General features: G+C 37.0%; 2 protein-coding genes across 2 annotated transcripts in view; one reads left to right on the plus strand and one right to left on the minus strand.

Annotated features, from left to right (window-relative positions):
* Window positions 1-21,258, plus strand: part of CCDC178 (coiled-coil domain containing 178) — a 375,512-nt gene that overhangs the window by 294,329 nt on the left and 59,925 nt on the right. The window lies entirely within an intron of this gene.
* On the minus strand, window positions 5,836-6,413 carry LOC118004509 (glycine cleavage system H protein, mitochondrial-like). Its single transcript, XM_034995884.1, has one exon. The coding sequence runs from the start codon at window positions 6,394-6,396 to the stop codon at window positions 5,875-5,877; it is 522 nt and encodes a 173-aa protein (XP_034851775.1). The 5' UTR covers window positions 6,397-6,413; the 3' UTR covers window positions 5,836-5,874.

The raw sequence follows: 21,258 nt of genomic DNA on the forward strand, positions 1-21,258 counted from the left end.
TTTTTGATGACTGCTTCAATTTCCTTAGTGGTTATAGGTCTGTTCAGGTTTTCTATTTCATCCTGGTTCAGTTTTGGTAGTTGATACATCTCTAGGAATGCATCCATCTCTTCCAGGTTATCTAATTTGCTGGCATAGAGTTGCTCATAATATGTTCTTATAATTGTTTGTATTTCTTTGGTGTTGGTTGTGATTTCTCCTCTTTCATTCATGATTTTGTTGATTTGGGTCATTTCTCTTCTCTTTTTGATAAGTCTGGCCAGGGGTTTATCAATCTTGTTAATTCTTTTAAAGAACCAGCTCCTAGTTTCGTTGATCTGTTCTACTGTTCTTTTGGTTTCTATTTCATTGATTTCTGCTCTGATCTTTATGATTTCTCTTCTCCTGCTGGGTTTAGGCTTTATTTGCTGTTCTTTCTCCAGCTCCTTTAGGTGTAGGGTTAGGTTGTGTACTTGAGACCTTTCTTGTTTCTTGAGAAAGGCTTGTATTGCTATATACTTTCCTCTTAGGACTGCCTTTGCTGCATCCCAAAGATTTTGAACAGTTGTGTTTTCATTTTCATTGGTTTCCATGTATTTTTTTAATTCTTCTTTAATTTCCTGGTTGACCCATTCATTCTTCAGTAGGATGCTCCTTAGCCTCCATGTATTTGAGTTCTTTCCGACTTTCCTCTTGTGATTGAGTTCTAGTTTCAAAGCATTGTGGTCTGAAAATAGGCAGGGAATGATCCCAATCTTTTGGTATCGGTTGAGACCTGATTTATGACCTAGGATGTGATCTATTCTGGAGAATGTTCCATGGGCACTAGAGAAGAATGTGTATTCCGTTGCTTTGGGGTGGAATGTTCTGAATATGTCTGTGAAGTCCATTTGGTCCAGTGTCATTTAAAGTCTTTATTTCCTTGTTGATCTTTTGCTTAGACGATCTGTCCATTTCAGTGAGGGGGATGTTAAAGTCCCCCACTATTATTGTATTGTTGTCGACGTGTTTCTTTGCTTTTGTTATTAATTGCCTCATATAATTGGCTGCTCCCATGTTAGGGGCATAGATATTTACAATTGTTAGATCTTCTTGTTGGATAGATCCTGTAAGTATGATATAGTGTCCTTCCTCATCTCTTATTACAGTCTTTGGTTTAAAATCTAATTTTTCTGATATAAGGATTGCCACCCCAGCTTTCTTTTGGTGTCCATTAGCATGGTAAATGGTTTTCCACCCCCTCACTTTCAATCTGGGGGTGTCTTTGGTTCTAAAATGAGTCTCTTGCAGACAGCATATCGATGGGTCTTGTTTTTTAATCCAGTCTGTTAGCCTGTGTCTTTTGATTGGGGCCTTTAGCCCATTTACATTCAGGGTAACTATTGAAAGATAGGAATTTAGTGCCATTGTATTGCCTGTAAGGTGACTGTTACCATATATTGTCTGTGTTCCTTTCTGGTCTATGTTGCTTTTAGGGTCTCTCTTTGCTTAGAGGACCCCTTTCAAGATTTCCTGTAGGGCTGGTTTTGTGTTTGCAAATTCCTTTAGTTTTTGTTTGTCCTGGAAGCTTTTTATCTCTCCTTCAATTTTCAATGACAGCCTAGCTGGATAGAGTATTCTTGGCTGCATATTTTTCTCATTTAGTGCTCTGAATATATCCTGCCAGTCCTTTCTGGCCTGCCAGGTCTCTGTGGATAGGTCTGTTGCCAATCTAATGTTTCTACCATTGTAGGTTACATATCTCTTCTCCCGAGCTGCTTTCAGGATTTTCTCTTTGTCTATGAGACTCGTAAGTTTTACTATTAGATGTCGGGGAGTTGACCTATTTTTATTGATTTTGAGAGGGGTTCTCTGTGCTTCCTGGATTTTCATGCCTGTTTCTTTCCCCAAATTAGGGAAGTTCTCCGCTATAATTTGCTCCATTATACCTTCTGGCCCTCTCTCTTTTTCTTCTTCTTCTGGGATCCCAATTATTCTAATGTTGTTTCGTCTTATGGTATCGCTTATCTCTCGAATTCTGCCCTCGTGATCCAGTAGTTGTTTATCTCTCTTTTTCTCAGCTTCTTTATTTTCCATCATTTCATCTTCTATATTACTGATTCTCTCTTCTGCCTCATTTATTCTAGCAGTTAGCGCCCCCATTTTTTATTGCACCTCATTAATAGCCTTTTTGATTTCTACTTGGTTGGATTTTAGCTCTTTTACTTCTCCAGAAAGGGTTTCTCTAATAACTTCCATATTTTTTTCAAGCCCAGCTAGTATCTTTAAAATGATGATTCTGAACTCTAGATCTGACATCGTACTAATGTCTGTATTGAGTAGGTCCCTGGCAGTCGGTACTACCTCTTGTTCTTTTTGTTGAGGTGATTTTTTCCGTCTTGTCATTTTGTGCAGAGGAGAATAGATTAATGAGAGAACAAAATGCTAGCAGAATAACCACGTCCCCAGAAAATATACTCTAAACAAATCAGAAAAGACCTGAAGCAGTGGGATAAGAAAGGGAAAGAGAGAAAAAAGAAAAAGAAAAAAAAAAAAAAGATAAAGATAAAAACAAAAACAAACAAAACAAAACAACAACAAAAGGAAAACTAGAATGTGATCAAATATGATCTATATGGTATATAGATCAGTGCCACACACTAGATTTGGGGTGTATTTTGGTCTTTTAGAAGAAAGTGCCTCCCAAAATTTTAAAGAAAGAAAAACTTATATATGTACAAAAATAAGGGTTGATATGATGAAGGGATGGAATATGACTGTAAAAATGGAAATTATAAAAAATGTTATAAAAGGAATTGATAAGAAGTTGTTTGAAAAAAGAAAGAAGAGGATTTAAAAAGAGAAAAAAAAAAGGGAGAGGATGTGATCAGGCAGGGGAATAGAAAGCACCATATACTAGAGATTTAGGGTATATTTTAATCTGTTAGAAGAAACTATCTCAAAATTTTAAAGAGAGAACAACTTATATATATAAGCCAAAAATATGGGTAACTACTATGAAGGGATAGAATATGACTCTAAAAATGAAAAATAAAAAATTTTTTTTTTTAAAAAAAGGGATCGATAAGATGTTGGTTGAAAAAGGGAAAAAGAAAAATTCAAAAAGAAATAATAAGACAAAAAGACAGTTAAAAAAAATTAACTTTGAAAAACTAAAGAATCATGGTAAAAAAGCCGTGAATTCTATGTGCAGTATTCCCGGGCTGGAGTTCTGCCGTTCTCACTGATCGGTAAACTTGGTCTTGGCGGGCTGTTCTCGCTGATCTTCTGGGGAGGGGCCTGTTGCCGTGGTTTCCAAATGTCTCTGCCGGAGGTGGAATTGCCCCGCCCTTGCCCCCTCCCGGCTAAGTCATCTGCTCGGGTTTGCTCTCCGGGGCTTTTGTTCCCTGCGAGCTTTCCGTACAGCTTTGGAGGCGGAGAGTGAAAATGGCGGCCTCCCAATCTCCGCTCTGGAGGAGCCGAGAACTCGGGGCCCCGCTCCTCAGTGAGCCCCCAGAGAAAAGCCGTCAGTCACTCCCGTCTCCCCGGTCTCCGGCCGCACTCCGTGTTCGCCCGGCCTGTGACCGCGCATTTCTATCTCAGGCACCCGACCCCGGGTGGAGTCTCCAAACCCAGCAGATCCCCGTAGTGCACTCCTGCGCGGCTCCTTCCGGGGGAGGAAGGTGAGTCTCCCCGGATCTGCCGCTTGTTGGGTCCCTGCTGGAGGAGCAGCGGCCTGACTGTGCCGCGGATCACGGTTTATGGCGACCCCGAGCTGAGAGCCCGCGCCTGGCCTCCGCCTCTGCAGCCGGCTTCCCCGCTCCGATACCTGGGAGCTCTGCCGCCCTCAGGCACCCCCGGTCTTTCTGTGACCCCGAGGGTCCTGAGACCACACTGTCCCGGAGGGTTCCACCCCCCGCTTAGCCACCCGAGTGACGTCCCTCAGCGGAGCAGACTTTTAAAAGTTCCGATTTTGTGCTCCGTGGTTCTATCACTTGCCAGAAGCGGCTGACGGAGGCCCCTCCCCCGCCGTCTATCCTCCCGAATATCGCCACGGATTCACTTCTCCGCACGTCCTACCTTCCAGAAAGTGGTCGCTTTTCTGATGAGAGAGTTGTTGCTCTTCTTTTCTTCAATCTCCTGTTGAGTTTGTAGGTGTTCAGAATGGTTTGATCCCTATCCAGCTGAATTCCTGAGAGGAGACAAAATCCAGGTCTCCTACTCCTCCACCATCTTGCTCCGCCCCCCCTCACATTGTTTATATATAATCTATATATCACCTTGTTTATATAAAATACATATATCTCACATCTTCTTTACCCATTCAGCCATTGATGGACACAGATTTGTCAATTTTATCTTTTTTTAAAAAGCAGCTATTAATTTCATTGATCTTTTCTATTATCTTTTTAGTCTCTTATTTATTTCCGCTCTGATCTTATTATTTCCTTCTTTCTACTACCCTTGGGCTTTGTTTGTTCTTTTTCTATTCCTCTAGGTGTAAACCTAAATTGTTTGCAGTCAAAGAATCATGATACCTTCAGCTTTGTTTTCTCTTGAAAGTATTTTGGCTATTCAGGGTTTTTTGTGGTTCCATACAAATGTTAGAATTATTTGTTCTATGTTCTGTGAAAAGTGTCATTAGAATTTTTTTTCTTCCAAACTGTTATTTAAATTCTAATTAGTTAACATATAGTATAATATTGATTTTAGGAGTAGAATTTAGTGATTCATCACTTACATATAACACCCAGTGCTCATCATAACAAGTGCCCTCCTTAATACCCATCACCCATTTAGTCCATCCCCCACCCACACCCCTTAGTTTGTTCTCTGTCTTTAAGAGTCTCTTATGGTTTGCCTCCACCTCTCTCCTTCTCCCTCCTTTTTTTTCTCCTTCCTACACATTCATTTGTTTTGTTTCCTAAATTCCGCAAATGAGTGAAATCATATGGTATTTGTCTTTCTCAGGCTGACTTATTTCACTTAGCATAATACACTCTAGCTCCATCCATGTCCCTACAAATGGCAAAATTTTATTCTTTTTGTTGGCTGAGTAATATTAGAATTTTGATAGGAATTGCACTGCATCTGTAGACTGCTTTGGTAATATGGACATTTTAACAATATTAATTATTCCAATCAATGAGCACAGACTATCTTTCCATTTATTTGTGTCTCCAATTTCTTTCATCAGTGTCTTACAGTTTTCCATGCGCAGGTCTTTCATCGCCTTAGTTAAATTTGTTTTTAGGTATTCTTTTTTGATACAATTATGACTGGGAATATTTTCTTGATTCCTCTTTCTGATAGTTTGTTATTAGTAAATAGAAACACAGTAGATTTTTGTATATTGATCTTGTTTTTTTTTTTTTTTTTTTTTAACGAAGAAGTTGAATGTTTTATTAAACTATCTGCCTGCAAGGCTGTTGCTTCATTGTATAAAAATAGCACCAGCAAGTGCAGTATATTGCAAAATTAAGGTAGTATTGTTCTTTATCTGGCACATTACAACTAACAAACCTTTCTCTACTGCCAGTTATTTCCAATGGAAAGATTATTTAAGCATTTTGACCCCCATCCAGGGATAGATGTAAGCTTAAGGCTTAAGGTAACAATGTCATCCTTGAATTACATAATTTTTATAACTAGTTTTTAACCAAGATAATTTCAGTATTCTGAATATTATAACTGGAGCATAAAAATCAGAGGGTGTTGCAAAACAGATGCATGTTGTGTTTTTCTGCAATCATTATAAAGTTAAGGGGTATTTTCTTCCATTAGCATTGTTGCAAGTAGTTTCTTTCTCCACTGGTATTGCTAATAGTTGCTATTTTAAATCTCTGTGTACCACTAATTTAAGACAACTTTGCTAGATTAAGTTGTTTCATACTAGTTTATTTAGGGGTTCCATTTTCATTCCTCAATAGATTTTATGTATTTCTCATATGCTTCTTCACTCATTAATTCATCCAGTTCTGAAGGATTACTGAGTGCTATCTTGATCAGCCAACCATCTTCGTAACAAGATTTGTTGACAAGTCCTGGATTTTCTGCAAGAGCTTCATTAATTTCAGTTACTTCTCCTGATAAAGGCGAATAGAGTTCACTAGCAGCTTTCACACTTTCCAAAGCACCAAACTCATCTTGTTTGTTCAGTTTTGTCCCAACTTCAGGCAGACTACAGTAAACAACATCTCCCAGAGCTTCCTGTGCAAAATTGCTGATTCCCACTGTTCCAATACCATTTTCTGTTGTTATCCATTCATGTTTGTCTGTGAATTTACGCACGGAGAGCAGAGCGGAGCCCGTGCGCAGTGTCCGGACAGCGCCCGCCCTCAGCCCCCAGGGCCGCGGCAGGCAGGGTGCGGCGGGCGCGGAGGCGACGCGCAGACTGCAGGCCACAGCCCGCATGCTCCGCACCGCTCGCAGCGCCATGTTCACAGAGGTGCGGGGGTCGCCTTGATCTTGTTTTTTTTATAACTTTACTGAATTCATTTATTCTTACATTTTTTGGTATAGTCTTTAGGTTTTCCATAAAAGTATCATGACATCTGCAAGTAGTGACACTTTTACTTCTACTTTTTTCTAATTTGGATGCCTTCTATTTCTTTTTCTTGACCTATTGGCATAATACTCCTAATACTATGTTGAATAGAAGTGAAAATAGTGGGCGTTCTTTCTCATTCCTGATCCTAGAGGAAGAGCTTTCAGCTTTCACCATTGAGTATGGTGTTAGCTGTGGGTTTGTCATATATGGCTTTTATTATGTTAAGGTACATTCTCTCTATGCCTACTTGATTGAGAGTTTTTAATCATAAATGAGTTGAACTTTGTCAAATGCTTTATCTGCATCTATTGAGATGATTGTATTTTTTTTCATATTTTTTTTCATTTTGTTAATGTGGTGTATCACATTGATTTGTGGACGTAGAACTACCTTGACTCCCTGGAATAAATCCCATTTGATCATGGTGTATGATCCTTTTAATGTATTATTAAATTTGGTTTGCTAATTATTTTGTTGAGGATTTCTGCATCTGTGTTCATCAGGGATATTGGCCTGTTATTTTCTTTTCTTCGTAGGGTTCTTGGCTGGTTTTTGGTATCAGGGCAATGCTAGCCTCATAAAATGAGTTTAGGAGCTTTCCTTCCTCTTCCATTTTTTGGAAGAGTTTGAGGACAGGTATTAAATCTTTGAATGTTTGATAAGAAATTACCAGTGAAGTCCTCTAGTCCTGGACTTTTGTTCATTTAGAGGTTTTTGATTACTTATTCAATCACCTTACTAGTAATTGGTCTATTCAATTTTCTATTTATTTATGATTTAGTCATGGAAGATTGTAAACTTCTAGGAATTTACTCATTTCTTCTAGATTGTCAAATTTATTGGTATATAAATGTTCATAGTAGACTCTTAGGATCCTTTGTTTTTCTTTGGTATCAGTTATAACTTCTCTTTCAATTCTAATTTTATTTATTGAGCTCTCTCTGTTTTTTTCCTGTTAAGTCTAGCTAAAGGTTTGTCAATTTTGTTTATCTTTTTTAAAAAAAAAGAACTATTAATTTCATTGATCTATTATCTTTTTAGTTTATATTTCATTTATTTCCACTCTGATCTTTATTATTTCCTTCTTTCTACTATTCTTGGGTTTTTTTTCTTTTTTATTCATTTAGATATAAAGTTAAATTATTTATTTGAGATTTTCCTTGTTTCTAGAGGTAGGCCTATATTTCTATAAACTTCCTTTTTAGAACTGCTTTTGCTGCATTCCATAGACTTTGATATGTCATATTTCTGTTTCATTTGTTTCTGGGTATTTTTTTATTTCTCCTTTGGTTTCCTCTATGATTTCAGTAGTTGTTCAGTAACATGTTATTTAATCTCCACTTATTTGTAGTTTTCCCAGTTTTCTTCTTGTGACTGATTTCTAGTTTCATACCATTGTAATTTTAGTCTTGAATTATTTGAGACTTGTTTTGTGGTCTAGCATGTGAGCTATCCTGGAGAATGTTTCAGGTGTACCTGAGAAGAACGTATATTCTACTGCTTTTGGATGGAATGTTCAGAGTATATCTATTAAGTCCATCTGGTCTTTTGTATGATTTAAAGCTGATGTTTCCTTATAGATTTTCTGTCTGTATGATCAGTCTGTTGACATAATTTGGGTGTTAAAATCTATTATTATTGGTATTACTGTCAATTTCTCTCTTTTGGTCTGTTAATATTTGCTTTATATATTTAGGTGTTCCTATATTGGGTGCATATATATTTATAAATGTTATACTTCTTTCTGGATTGACCCCTTTATCATTATGCAGAGACTCTCTTTGTCTTCTATTACGGTCTTTGGTTTAAAGTCTTCTTTGTCTGTAAAGAGTATAGTTACATCATCTTTTTTTCATTTCCATTTGAATGAAATATTTTTTTCATCCTTCCACTTTCTTTTATTTTTCTTCAAATTTCTATTGAAATTCTGGCTAGTCAACACACAGTGCAATATTGGTTTCAGGAGTAGAATTCAGCAATTCATCACTTACATACAACACCCAGTGTTCTCATAACAAGTGCCCTCCTTAATACCCATCACCAATCTAGCCCATCCCCCACCCACCTCCCTCCATCAACCCTCAGTTTGTTCTCTATCATTAAGAATCTTTTATGGTTTGTTTCCCTCGCTCTTTTCTTACCCCCTTCAATATGTTCATCTGTTTTGTTTCTTAAATTCCACATATAAGTGAAATCATGGTACTTGTCTTTCTCTGACTGACTTATTTCACTTAACATAATACATTCTATCTCCATCCACATGATTGAGATTGGCAAGATTTCATTCTTTTTGATGGATGAGTAATATTCCATTATGTATATATACCACATCTTCTTTATCCATTCATCAGTCAATGGACATTTAGGCTCTTTCCTATTTGGCTATTTTTTATACTGCTGCTATAAACATCATGGTGCATGTACCCCTTCAAATCTGTATTTTTATATCCTTTAGGTAAATACCTGGTAGTGCAATTGCTAGATCATAGGGGAGTTCTATTTTTAACTTTTTGAGGAACTTCCATGCTGTTTTCCAGAGTGGCTGCACCAGTTTGCATTCCCACCAACAATGTAAAAGAGTTCCCTTTCTCCACATCCTTGCCAACACCTGTTGTTTCTTGTGTTAATTTTAGCCATCCTGACAGATGGGGGGTGGTATCTCATTGTGGTTTTGATTTGTATTTCCCTGATGATGATGTTGAGCATCTTTTCATGTATCTATAAGCCATCTGGATGTCTTCTTTAGAAAAACGTCTGTTCATATCTTCTGCCCATTTCTTAACTGGATTATTTTGGGGGGGATGTTGAGTCTGATAAGTTCTTTATAGATTTTGGATACTAACCCTTTATCAGATATGTCATTTGCAAATATCTTCTCCCATTCTGAAGATAGCCTTTTAGTTTTATTGATTGTTTCCTTCACTGTGCAGAAGATTTTTACCTTGATGAAGTCCTAATAGTTCATTTTTGCTTTTGTTTCCCTTGCCACCAGTGACTTGTAAGAAGTTATTATTGCCAAGGTCAAAGAGGTTGCTGCCTGTGTTCTCCTCTAGGATTTTATGGTTTCAAGACTCACATTTAGGTCTTTCATCCATTTAAAATTTATTTTTCTGTATGGTGTAAGAAGGTGGCCCAGTTTCATTCTTTTGCAGGTTCCTGTCCAATTTTCCCAATGCTATTTGTTGAATACACTGTCTTCTTTCCATTGGGTATTCTTTCCTGCTTTGTCGAAGATTAGTTGTATACAAGTGATGAATCACTGAATCTCCTGCAGAAACCAGTATTGCACTGTATGTTCACTAACTAAAATTTACATTTAAAAAAAATGTGTAGATTGCTTTAGACATTTTAACAATGTTCTTCCAATCCATGATCATGGAATGTTTTTCCATTTCTTTGTGTCCTCTCCAATTTCTTTCATAAGTGTTCTATAGTTTTCAGAGTACAGATCTTTTACTTCTTTGTTTAGGTTTATTCCTAGGTATTTTATGGTTTTTGATGCAATTGTAAGTGAGATCGATTCCTTGATTTCTTTTTCTGCTACTTCATTATTGGTGTATTGAAAGGCAACAGATTTCTGTACAATGATTTTATATGCTGTGACTTTGCTGAATTCATATATTAGTTCTAGCAATTTTTTGGTGATCTTTCAAGTTTTCTACATAGAGTATTATGTCATCTGCAAATAGTGGAAGTTTGACTTTTTCCTTGCTGATTTGGATCCTTTTATTTGTTGTTGTTGTTGTCTGATTGCTGAGGCTAAGATTTCCAGTACTGTGTTAAATAGTAAGGGTATGTGCTATGGTGAGTGCTGTGAATTGTGCAAGACTGTTGAATCACAGATCTGTACCTTTGAAACAAATAATACAATATATATTTAAAAAAAAAAGAAGAAGAAGAAGATAGCAGGAGGGGAAGAATGAAGGGGGGAAATCAGAGGGGGAGACGAACCATGAGAGACGATGGACTCTGAAAAACAAACTGAGGGTTCTAGAGGGGAGGGGGGTGGGAGGATGGGTTAGCCTGGTGATGGGTATAAAGAGGACATGCTCTGCATGGAGCACTGGGTGTTATACGCAAACAATGAATCATGGAACACTACATCAAAAACTAATGATGTAATGTATGGTTATTAACATAACAATAAAAAATTTAAAAAAAATTGTAATGGTGAGAGTGGACATCCCTATCTTGTTCCTTACTTCTGAACTAAGTCTCTTAGAGGCAGCATATAGATGTGTCCTTTTATATCCATTCAGCCACTAAATGTCTTTTTTTTTTTTTAAGATTTTTATTTATTTGCGAGAGAGAGAATGAGAGACAGAGAGCATGAGAGGGAGGAGGGTCAGAGGGAGAAGCAGACTCCCTGCTGAGCAGGGAGCCTGATGTGGGACTCGATCCCGGGACTCCAGGATCATGACCTGAGCCGAAGGCAGTCGCTTAACCAACTGAGCCACCCAGGCGCCCCACTCTATGTCTTTTGATTGGAGACTTTAGTCCATCATATTTAAAGCAATTATTGATAGGAGTATATTTATTGCCACTTTGTTGATTGTTTTCTTTCTGTTTTTGTAGTTCTCTGTTCTTTTCTTCTCTTTCTCTCTTCCCTTGTGGTTTGATGACTTTCTTTAGTGTTATGTTATATTCCTTTTTCATTGTCTTTTGTGTATACACTATAAGTTTTTGCTCTGTGGTTTTGCCTGTAAACCTTTTGTGTCCTTTTGTATGAGGTTTACCTATATCATCCTATGTATATGTCTATTTTAAATTCACAGCAACTTAAATTTGAGCACATTTCAAAACTCTATATTTTTACTTCTTCCTCCACATTTTACATTTTTGATGTCACTTTTTTCATCCTTTTCATTTATTTATTTATTTATTATTTTTTAAGTAGGCTCCATGTTGGGCATGGAGCTTGGGGCTTGAACATGGGGCTTGAACTCACAACCCTGAGGTCAAGAGTCAGACACTCAACTGACTGAGCTACCCAGACACCCCAACATCTTTTTATTTTATTTACCCCTTAACTAATTACTATAGTTTTAGTTAATTTTACTACCCTTGTCTTTTAACCTTCTTAGTAGCTTTGTATGTGATTAATCCACCATTTTTTTTTTAAGATTTTATTTATTCATTTGTCAGAGACAGAGAGAGAGCACAAGCAGGGGGGAGCAGCAGGTAGAGGGAGAAGCAGGCTCCCCGCTGAGCAAGGAGCCTGATGCAGGACTTGATCCCAGGACCCTGAGATCATGACCTGAGCCAAAGGCAGACACTTAAACAACTGAGCCACCCAGGCATCCTGATTAATCCACTATCTTTACCATATATTTACTTTTTTCAATGAGATTTTTACTTTCATATGTTTTCCTGTTATTACTTGGTGCCATTTCTTTTCAGCTTAAAGAAGTCCCTTGAATATGTCTTGTAAGGCTAGTTTAGTATACTAGTGAGGATCTCCTTTAGGTTTTGTTTGTCTAGAAAACTCTATATGTCCTTCAAATCTGCATGATCAGCTTGTTGGGTAAAATATTCTTAGTTGGAAGTGTTTTGTTTTTGTTTTTGTTTTTTTCTTTCAGACCTCTGAATATGTCATTCTACTCTGGCTTGCGAACTTTCTGCTGAGAATCCTGCTGAGTTTGGGGTTTCCCTTGTGTGTATGTAACAATTTCTTTTTCTCTCACTGCTTTAAAGATTCTCTGTCTTTAAATTTTGACAATTTAATTATAATGTGTCTTGGTGTGGGTCTCTTTGGGTTCCACTTAGTTGGAACTCTCTGGGATTCCTGAATCTGGATGCCTGTTTCCACCCCAAGGCTAGGGAAGTTTTCAGCCCTTAGTTCTTCAAATAAGTTTTCTATCCCTTTCTCTCTTTTTCTTCTGGGATCCCTATAATGCTAATGTTATTGCACCTGATATTGTTCCACAGGTCCCTTAAGTTATCGTTATTTTTAAAATTCTTTTTTCTTTTTGCTGCTCCCTCTGGGTTAGTTCCTCTGCTCTGTCTTCCAGCTTAGTGATCTGTTCTTCTATTTCATCCAGTTGAACACCACCCCCCAACCCCCACCACCCCTCCCCCATTGCAAGTGCATTTTTCAGTTTGGTTTCAGTTTTCAGTTTTATTCTTCAGTCCTGTCACTTCTGTTTGGTACCTTCTTATATTTTCTGTCTCTTTCTCAGTTCTTTATTGAGTGTTCATCCATTTGTTGCCCAAGTTCAGTGAGCATCTTTATTATCATTACTTTGAATTCTTTATCAGGTAGATTACTTATTTCCATATCATTAAGGTCTTTTTCTGAGGTTTTATTTTGTTCTTTTGTTTGGAACATATTTCTCTGTTCCTCATTTTGCTTGACTCTCTTTGTTACTATGTATGTGTGAAATAGCTACATCTCTCAGTCTTGAAGGAATGGCCTTGTGTAAATGATGCCCTTCTCATTTAATTTTGCCCTAGCTCTTTGCCCTTATCTCTTTAACCTTTGTGATTGTCTACACTGCATGATTTATTCTTGAAATGCCCTCCTTTAGAGGTTCTGCCAAGATCTGTCAGCGATCCAAGAGGAGGAGTTTCCTTTAGCACCTGGAGTAAGCTGATTTGAACCAGACCCTCACGCAGCAGCTTTTAAAGTATTCAAATTTATGCAGTCCTGTGGGGCTGCAGTGGTAATCCCTGCTGTCCTCTGGACTAGAGGATCTGGAGGTATACTCTGGGCAAACTTTGCAAAACTTTGGGCTCCGGGTGAGTGTATAATCTCCTTTTTGTGAAGTCTCATCAAGCTATAGCAAGGCCAAAGTGTGTCTCCCTGCTTATGTTCCTTGCCTTCTTAGCCTCTAGAGTGTGGGAAACCTGAGGCCCACCCCTCAGGCTGAAGCTCCACTGTAAGTAAATAGGTCTTTTTCACAGGAACACTGGTGGTGTGTTTCAGTATTCTCTCTATGCCCTGGGTTTTGTGGCCCACCAAGAACTATCTTTCCAACTGTTACAATCTCCTGGAGCTCTGGAATGCCAGTCCTCTTGGTCAACAGAGCCAATCAAGAGGTATCTCCTTTGTGGATTGTGTATATCTGTTGGCTTTAGCAAGAAAGCAGGAGAGTGATGGGGCTAGGGCATACTCGCCAGCTGCAGAAAGGCAGTGGGAAAGTGCCTTGTCTGTGTGCATATGTTCACTTTAGGCTGGGTACCAAAGAATCTCACAACCACTCACACTTATGAGCCCCAGCCAGGGGATGAAGGAGTGCTGCAAATGCCCATGGTCTCCTGCCTCAGCAAATGCCATGACAGTGCACCCCCACTCATCCCCGCAAGGTGGTGGGAGGGTACTGTGTCTGATCTTGCTGCCTGTACTAGCAGGTTATGTGGAGACTGCAACAATAACATCTGCCATGCCTCCATCTTTAGAGAGCATCTCAACTATCCCTCACTTCTCCAGTTGATGCCCCCAGCTCAGCAAATGAATCTCTCTCACATATAGTCTAGGTGCTTCTCAAACCACTTTTTTTTCAGTGGGTCTCCAGGTGAACTAGACTGCACACAAGCCCTCCAAGAGGGAAATCTGTTTGGGACCCCTGGATATTAGCCCCATCGGTTTTCCAAGCCAGGTGTTCTAGGGGCTCATTTTGCCAGTGGAGATCCCAGGGGCCTGGGTGCCTGATGTGGAGCACCAACATTTCACTCCTCCAGGAGAAGCAGTTATTTGATGAGATCCCTCACTATTGTGCATTGCTTTACAGGATGTGGGATTTTCTGCAAGAGCCTCTGCCTCTCCCACCTGTCTCAATGTGGTCCTTTTTTCCTTTGTTATAGACAATCTGTTTTCAGATCTTTTTCAGAGGGAAATGATCCATATATGTAGCTGGAGATTTGGTGTGTCCATGGGAGGAAGTGAGCTCAGGATCTTCCTATACTGCCATCTTGAACTTCCTCACCCCAAGTTACTTATTAATCTTGCTAAACACCCTTTTTCTATCCTATAAAATGAGAACACTACACATTTTACATTAAAAAAACTAAGATACAAGTGTTCTTCACAGTGCCTAATACTTAGCAAATGCTCACCAAATATTAATAATAATAAAAATAATATATACACTGTTATTATTGTTTTTATTTTTATTTAAAGCAGATAATTACCCATAATCTAATGGGTATCAAGAGTGTCTCATTGTGTTATTAACTTTCCTTTTCCTAATATTAATAAATTGTGTTTTCTTTGTGAAGAAATGTCTGTTGTCCATTTTATCATTGAGCTTTATAACTTTTTTCTTTCTTATATTGGTGTTGCTCATATATATTTATAGATATATTCTAGAGGCTAATATTTGGTTGGTTATGTATGTGGCAAATATCTTTTCCCAATTATGGCTTATCTTTTCACTTTTATGCTGCTTTTTGATGAACAAAGTTCTGATAAAGTAGAATTTAAAAATCTTTTCCTTTATGTATATAAAGACATTTTCTTATACTTCTAATTTTTTTTTAATTTTCCTTTCACATTTAAGTTTTTAATACATATAGAATTTATTTTTACATTTAGTATGAAAATTGGATCATTTTTTACATTCAAAATCAACTAAAAATTAGTAGCTTTTCCATTCCTCACTGATCTGTAATGCCAAACCTTTTGTGATTCCAGGTTCGATATATGTGTAGATTTCTGGCTCTCTGTTTTGTTCTATTGATTAGTATGTCTATTCCTATGTCAAAACATACTGATTTAATTAATATCTTTGTATCAAATCTTGATATATTGCAGCTCAGCTATTTCCAACTTGATCTCCTTGTAGAATGTCTTGGCTATTTTTGTTATTTGCTCTTAAAAATTGATTTTTAATCAACTTCTTTTTTAAGTTTCCCAAAATGCCGTTGATGAGAATGACCTCGTAGCTATAGGTTAATTTGCCAGAATTGACAATGTTATACATTATGTTTTTTTTATTATGTTATGTTAATCATCATACATTACATCATTAGTTTTTGATGTAGTGTTCCATGATTCATTGTTTGCGTATAACACCCAGTGCTGCATGCAGTACATGCCCTTTTTAATACCCATCACCAGACTAACCCATCCCCCACCCACCTCCCCTCTAGAACCCTCAGTTTGTTTCTCAGAGTACATTGTTATGTTTTAATTTATAAAAGTTTCAAGTTTTAGTGTTTTATGTATGCTTAAGAAGATGGTGTGATTTATGATTTAGGGCATGTGTGTCTATGTGTGCATTTGCTTATATTTGTAGAATATATTATATAAATGTATAATTATAAATTTTATTATATTATGCATACATGTATATTATATGTACATGTATTTGCTAGAGATCAAGATTGTTAAGCCTGTTAATCATCATTATTTTAATGTGTGATTTGCCAAAACAGGTGGCTATGTTGAAATCTCTTATGTGTTGACACATTTGTTAATTTCTGTTCTTAGGACATATAAGTTCCATAAAAGTATTTTTTAATATATGTGTCTAGTTAATTGAAAAACTATTTTTAAGTTTACATATATTAATAATCTTTACATCAAATAATGCTATTGGTCTTAAAGTCTCTCTTGCCTAGTATACCTAAGATTACATTGGACTAATATCTGCCTAGCATATTATTTTTTATTATTTAGTTCAATCTTTTATGTCTTAGATATTAGTGTGTGTCTCGTAGTTATATGTAGCCACAGATTTTAAAATCTAATCTTCTATCTTAAGTAATGAGTGTAATCCATAGATGGGTACTGTAATCACTTAAATATGTGTGCTTCTTTCTTTTATCTTTTTGTTTTGTAATTGTCCTGCTTTCCTATTGCTTCCTTTTTCTTTCAACTTGACTTTTTAATTGACTGAGGAGTCTTTGCTTTTTTTTCTTTTCATTCTTTCTTTACTTTGAAGGTCAAACACTATCTCTAACATGTTACTTGAAATTTATTTTTATTATTACACTTTAAATTTTCCTATGTACATTTGTCTTAACAAAATATGCTTCATATTTTTTAGTACAGTGACTATTTTGAGTACCATACAATACAATGAATTAGAGCATTTTAATTTTTACTACTGATCTCTGGACATACATATTATTGTTGGAAAGCATTTTAGTTTCTTTCTTTTAATTCTCAGGTTTGATATTATTTTATTAGCATTGTTTATGTTATTTTTATTTTGTACTCACAATATTTGTTTTATTTTATCTATATATTTACCATTTTTTGTTATTGTTCATCATTCTTACCTGCAACTTAGATCTTCTCTCTGGGATCATTTTACTTCTCCCTGAATTACATCTTTTCTAGTAGGAACATAGGACATAAACTCAGTTTTAGTGTATCTAAAATGTCTTTTCATTGCAGTTGTTCTGTTTTCCTGGACCTAAACATATATGCTGCCATGTACCTTCACCCAGAAATTTGGAGTTGTCATTTCATTATCATATAGCATGTAATTCCTTCTTTTATATCCTTAAACATTTTGTACATAGTATTTCATTTTCTGTATGTGTATCTGAAGATTTCGAAGGTTATACATAATTGGAATTTTTGTTTGTTTCTCTGAATCTCATTGTTTTGACTGCATATATTTAGTGATATTTGATTGTGAACTCATAGATCTTCAATCCTATAAAATCTGTGTCCCAATATAAGACTGCACCCCTCAAGAACTGCACTATTTTTTCGTGATAGCCAAGAAGAAAACAAAAGACTTGGGAGTGTTGAGCTTTATTTTAGGCTCAGTCAGAAAGTCTAAGTACAGATATCATCCACTCAACCTGAATCATTGGTGAATACTCACTATTCAGGTTTCACTTATGGTTTCCCCTGTATGTCTCCTAGAGGTAAAGTTTCAATTTTTGATCTGGGCATCTATGTAAAAAAAAAAAGTGATAAGTTCTATTTTAACCAGTATTTTCCTGCCCACTAAGTCTTTAATCATTCAACCATTATAATGGCACTTAGAAGGAAAATAAAACATGGATTTTTGTTTGTTTGTTTTGTACACAGTCATTGTCTCAAATTTATATATGATTTGTTGGATTTCAGAAGTATTAAGAGGATTGAGCCCATACAGATTTTTATTTTAGGAAAGACTAAAATAAGAGATTAGAATCTGGTTAATATAAGAATATATAATAGCAATTATTATTTTAGTATATAACTTGGTAGATGTTAATTCCTATAAGCAGAAGAACTACTATTCCCAAGATCCAGGATAATTAATTTTGAGTTCAGGCATATCTCAGAGATACCATGGGTTCAGTTCCAGACAACTGCAGTAAAGTGAATATCACAAAAAAAAAGTTATGTTTGCACTACTAGGTGTGTAATAGCATTATGTCTAAAAAACTGTATATACCTTAGGTAAAAATACTTCATTGCTAAAAAATACTAACCATCATCTGAACTTTCAGCAAGTCATAGTCTTTGCTGGTGGAGGGTCTTACCTTAATACTGATGGCTACTGACCCATCAGAGTGGTGGTTGCTGAAGGTTGAGGTGGCTGTGGCACTTTTTAAAAATAAGACAACACTGAAGTTTGCCACATTGATTGGCTCTTTCTTTCACAAGCCATTTTTCTGTAGCATGTGATGCTGTTTGATAGCATTTTACTCACAGTACAACTTCTTTCAAAATTGGAGTCAATCTTCTCAAACTCTGCCACTGCCTATTCAACTAAGGTTTTTAATATTCTAGATCATTTGTTGTCATTTCAACAATCTTCACAGCATCTTCACCAGGAGTAGCTTCCACCTCAAGAAGTCACTTTCTTAGCTCATCCATAAGAAGCAACTCCTCATCTGTTCAAGTTTTATCATGAGACTGTGCCAATTCAGTTACATCTTTAGGCTCCACTTCTAATTCTAGTTCTTTTGCTCTTTCTATCACATCTGCAGTTAACTTCCTCCACTGAAGTCTTAAACCCCACAAAGTCATCCATGAAGGTTGGAATCGACTTCTTTCAAACTCCTACTAATGTTAATATTTTGATCTTGTCCCACGAATCACGAATGTTCTTTGTTAATGACATCTACAATGGTGAATCCTTTCTAGAAGGTTTTCCATTTACTTTGCCCAGATCCATCAGAAGAATCACTATCGATGACAGCTATAGCCTTATAAAATGTATTCCCTAAATAATAAGACTTGAAAGTTGAAAGTACTCCTTGATCCATGGGCTGCAGAATGGATGTTGTGTTAGTAGGCATGAAAACAACATTCATCTTGTTGTACATGTCTATCAGAGCTCTTGAGTGATCAGGCTCATTATCAGTAAGCAGTAATATTTTGAGAGGAATCTTTTTTTCTGAGCAGGCCTCAACAGTAGAATATTTACTGAAAATATTCAGTAAACCATGTTGTAAACAGATGTGCTGTCATCCGAGGTTTGTTGTTCCATTTCTAGAGCACAGAGAGTTATCCTGTCCTTTAAAATTAGAGCCAGTCATTGACTTTTCCTCTTCAGCTGTGAAAGTCCTACATGGCATCTTCTTCCAATAGAAGACTGTTTTATCTACATTGAAAATCATTTGTTTACTGTGGTCATCTTCATAAATGATCTTAGCTAGATTTTCTGGATAGCTTGCTGCAGGTTCTACATCAGCAGTTGCTGCTTCACCTTGCACTTCAATGTTATGGATACAGCTTCTTTCCGTAAACTTCATGAACCAACCTCTGCTAGCTTCAGACTTTTTTCTGCAGCTTCCTCACCTCTCTCAGCCTTGAAAAGACTTAGGGCCCTGCTCTGGATTAGGCTTTGGCTTAAGGGAATGTTGTGGCTGGTTTGACATAACCCTAAAACTTTCTCCAGGTCAGCAATATAGCTGTTCTTGCTTTCTTATCATTTGGGTAGTCACTGGAGTAGCACTTTTAATTTCCTTCAAGAACTTTTCCTTTGCATTCACAACTTGGCTGTTTGGTGCAAGAAGCCTAGTTTTTGGCCTATGTTGGTTTTTGACATGCTTTCCTCACTAAGCTTAATCATTTCTAGCTTTTGGTTTAAAATGAGAGACCAGCAACTCTTTTTCTCAACTAAACACTTAGAGGCCATTGTCGGGTTAATGAAATGGCCTAACGTGAATATTGTTATGTCTCAAGAAATAGGGTGGCCTGAGGAGAGGGAGAAAAGGAGAGTGGGATAATGGCTGGTCCGTGGCGCATTCAGAACACATGGATTATTTATTGATTAAGTGTGCTGTCTTCTTGGGGCATGGTTTGTGGTTCCCCAAAACAATTACAATAGTAACATCAAAGATCACTGATCACAAATCATCATAAGAAGTATTATAATAATGAAAAAGTTTGGGATATTATGAGAATTATCAAAATGTGACACAGAAAGCCCAGAGCCAGATGGCTTCCGAGGGAAATTCCACCAAACATTTAAAGAAGAATTAATACCTATTCTTCTGAAACTGTTCCAAAAAATAGAAATGGAAGGAAAACTTCCAAACTCATTTTATGAGGCAACCATTACCTTGATCCCAAAACCAGACAAAAACCCTATCAAAAAGGAGAATTGCAGACTAATATCCTTGATGAACATGGATGCAAAAATTCTCACCAAAATACTAGCCAATAGGATCCAACAGTATATTAAAAGGATTATTCACCACGACCAAATGGGATTTATCCCTGGGCTGCAAGGTTGGTTCAACATCCACAAATCAATCAATGTGATACAATACATTAACAAAAGAAAGAACAAGAATCATATGATCCTCTCAATAGATGCAGAAAAAGCATTTGACAAAGCACAGCATCCTTTCTTGATCAAAACTCTTCAGAGTATAGGGATAGGGGGCACATACCTCAATATCATAAAAGCCATCTATGAAAAGCCCAAAGCGAATATCATTCTCAATGGGGAAACACTGAGAGCTTTCCCCCTAAGGTCAGGAACACAGCAGGGATGTCCACTATCACCACTGCTATTCAACATAGTATTAGAAGTCCTAGCCACAGCAATCAGACAACAAAAAGAAATCAAAGGCATCCAAATCAGCAAAGAAGAAGTCAAGCTCTCACTCTTTGCAGATGATATGATACTGTATGTGGAAAACCCAAAAGACTCCACCCCAAAACTGCTAGAACTCATACAGGAATTCAGTCAAGTGGCAGGATATAAAATCAATGCACAGAAATCAGTGGCATTCCTATACACCAACAACAAGACAGAAGAAAGAGAAATTAAGGAGTTGATCCCATTTACAATTGCACCCAAAACCATAAGATACCTAGGAATAAATCTAACCAAAGAGGCAAAGGATCTGTACCTAGAAAACTATAAAATACTCATGAAAGAAATTGAGGAAGACACAAAGAAATGGAAAAATGTTCCATGCTCATGGATTGGAAGAACAAATATTGTGAAGATGTCAATGCTACCTAGAGCAATCTACACATTCAATGTAATCCCCATCAAAATACCATCCACTTTTTTCAAAGAAATGGAACAAATCATCCTAAAATTTGTATGGAACCAGAAGAGACCCCAAATAGCCAGAGGAATGTTGAAAAAGAAAAGCAAAGCTGGCAGCACCACAATTCTGGACTTCCAGCACTATTACAAAGCTGTCATCATCAAGACAGTATGGTACTGGCACAAAAACAGACACATAGATCAGTGGGACAGAATAGAGAGCCCAGAAATGGACCCTCAACTCTATGGTCAACTCATCTTCGACAAAGCAGGAAAGAATGTCCAGTGGAAAAAAGACAGTCTCTTCAACAAATGGTGTTGGGAAAATTGGACAGCCACATGCAG

This window comes from Mirounga leonina, unplaced genomic scaffold (assembly GCF_011800145.1).
Source record: "Mirounga leonina isolate KUSES-001 unplaced genomic scaffold, KU_Mleo_1.0 Mir_93, whole genome shotgun sequence".
Taxonomy (NCBI): domain Eukaryota; kingdom Metazoa; phylum Chordata; class Mammalia; order Carnivora; family Phocidae; genus Mirounga; species Mirounga leonina.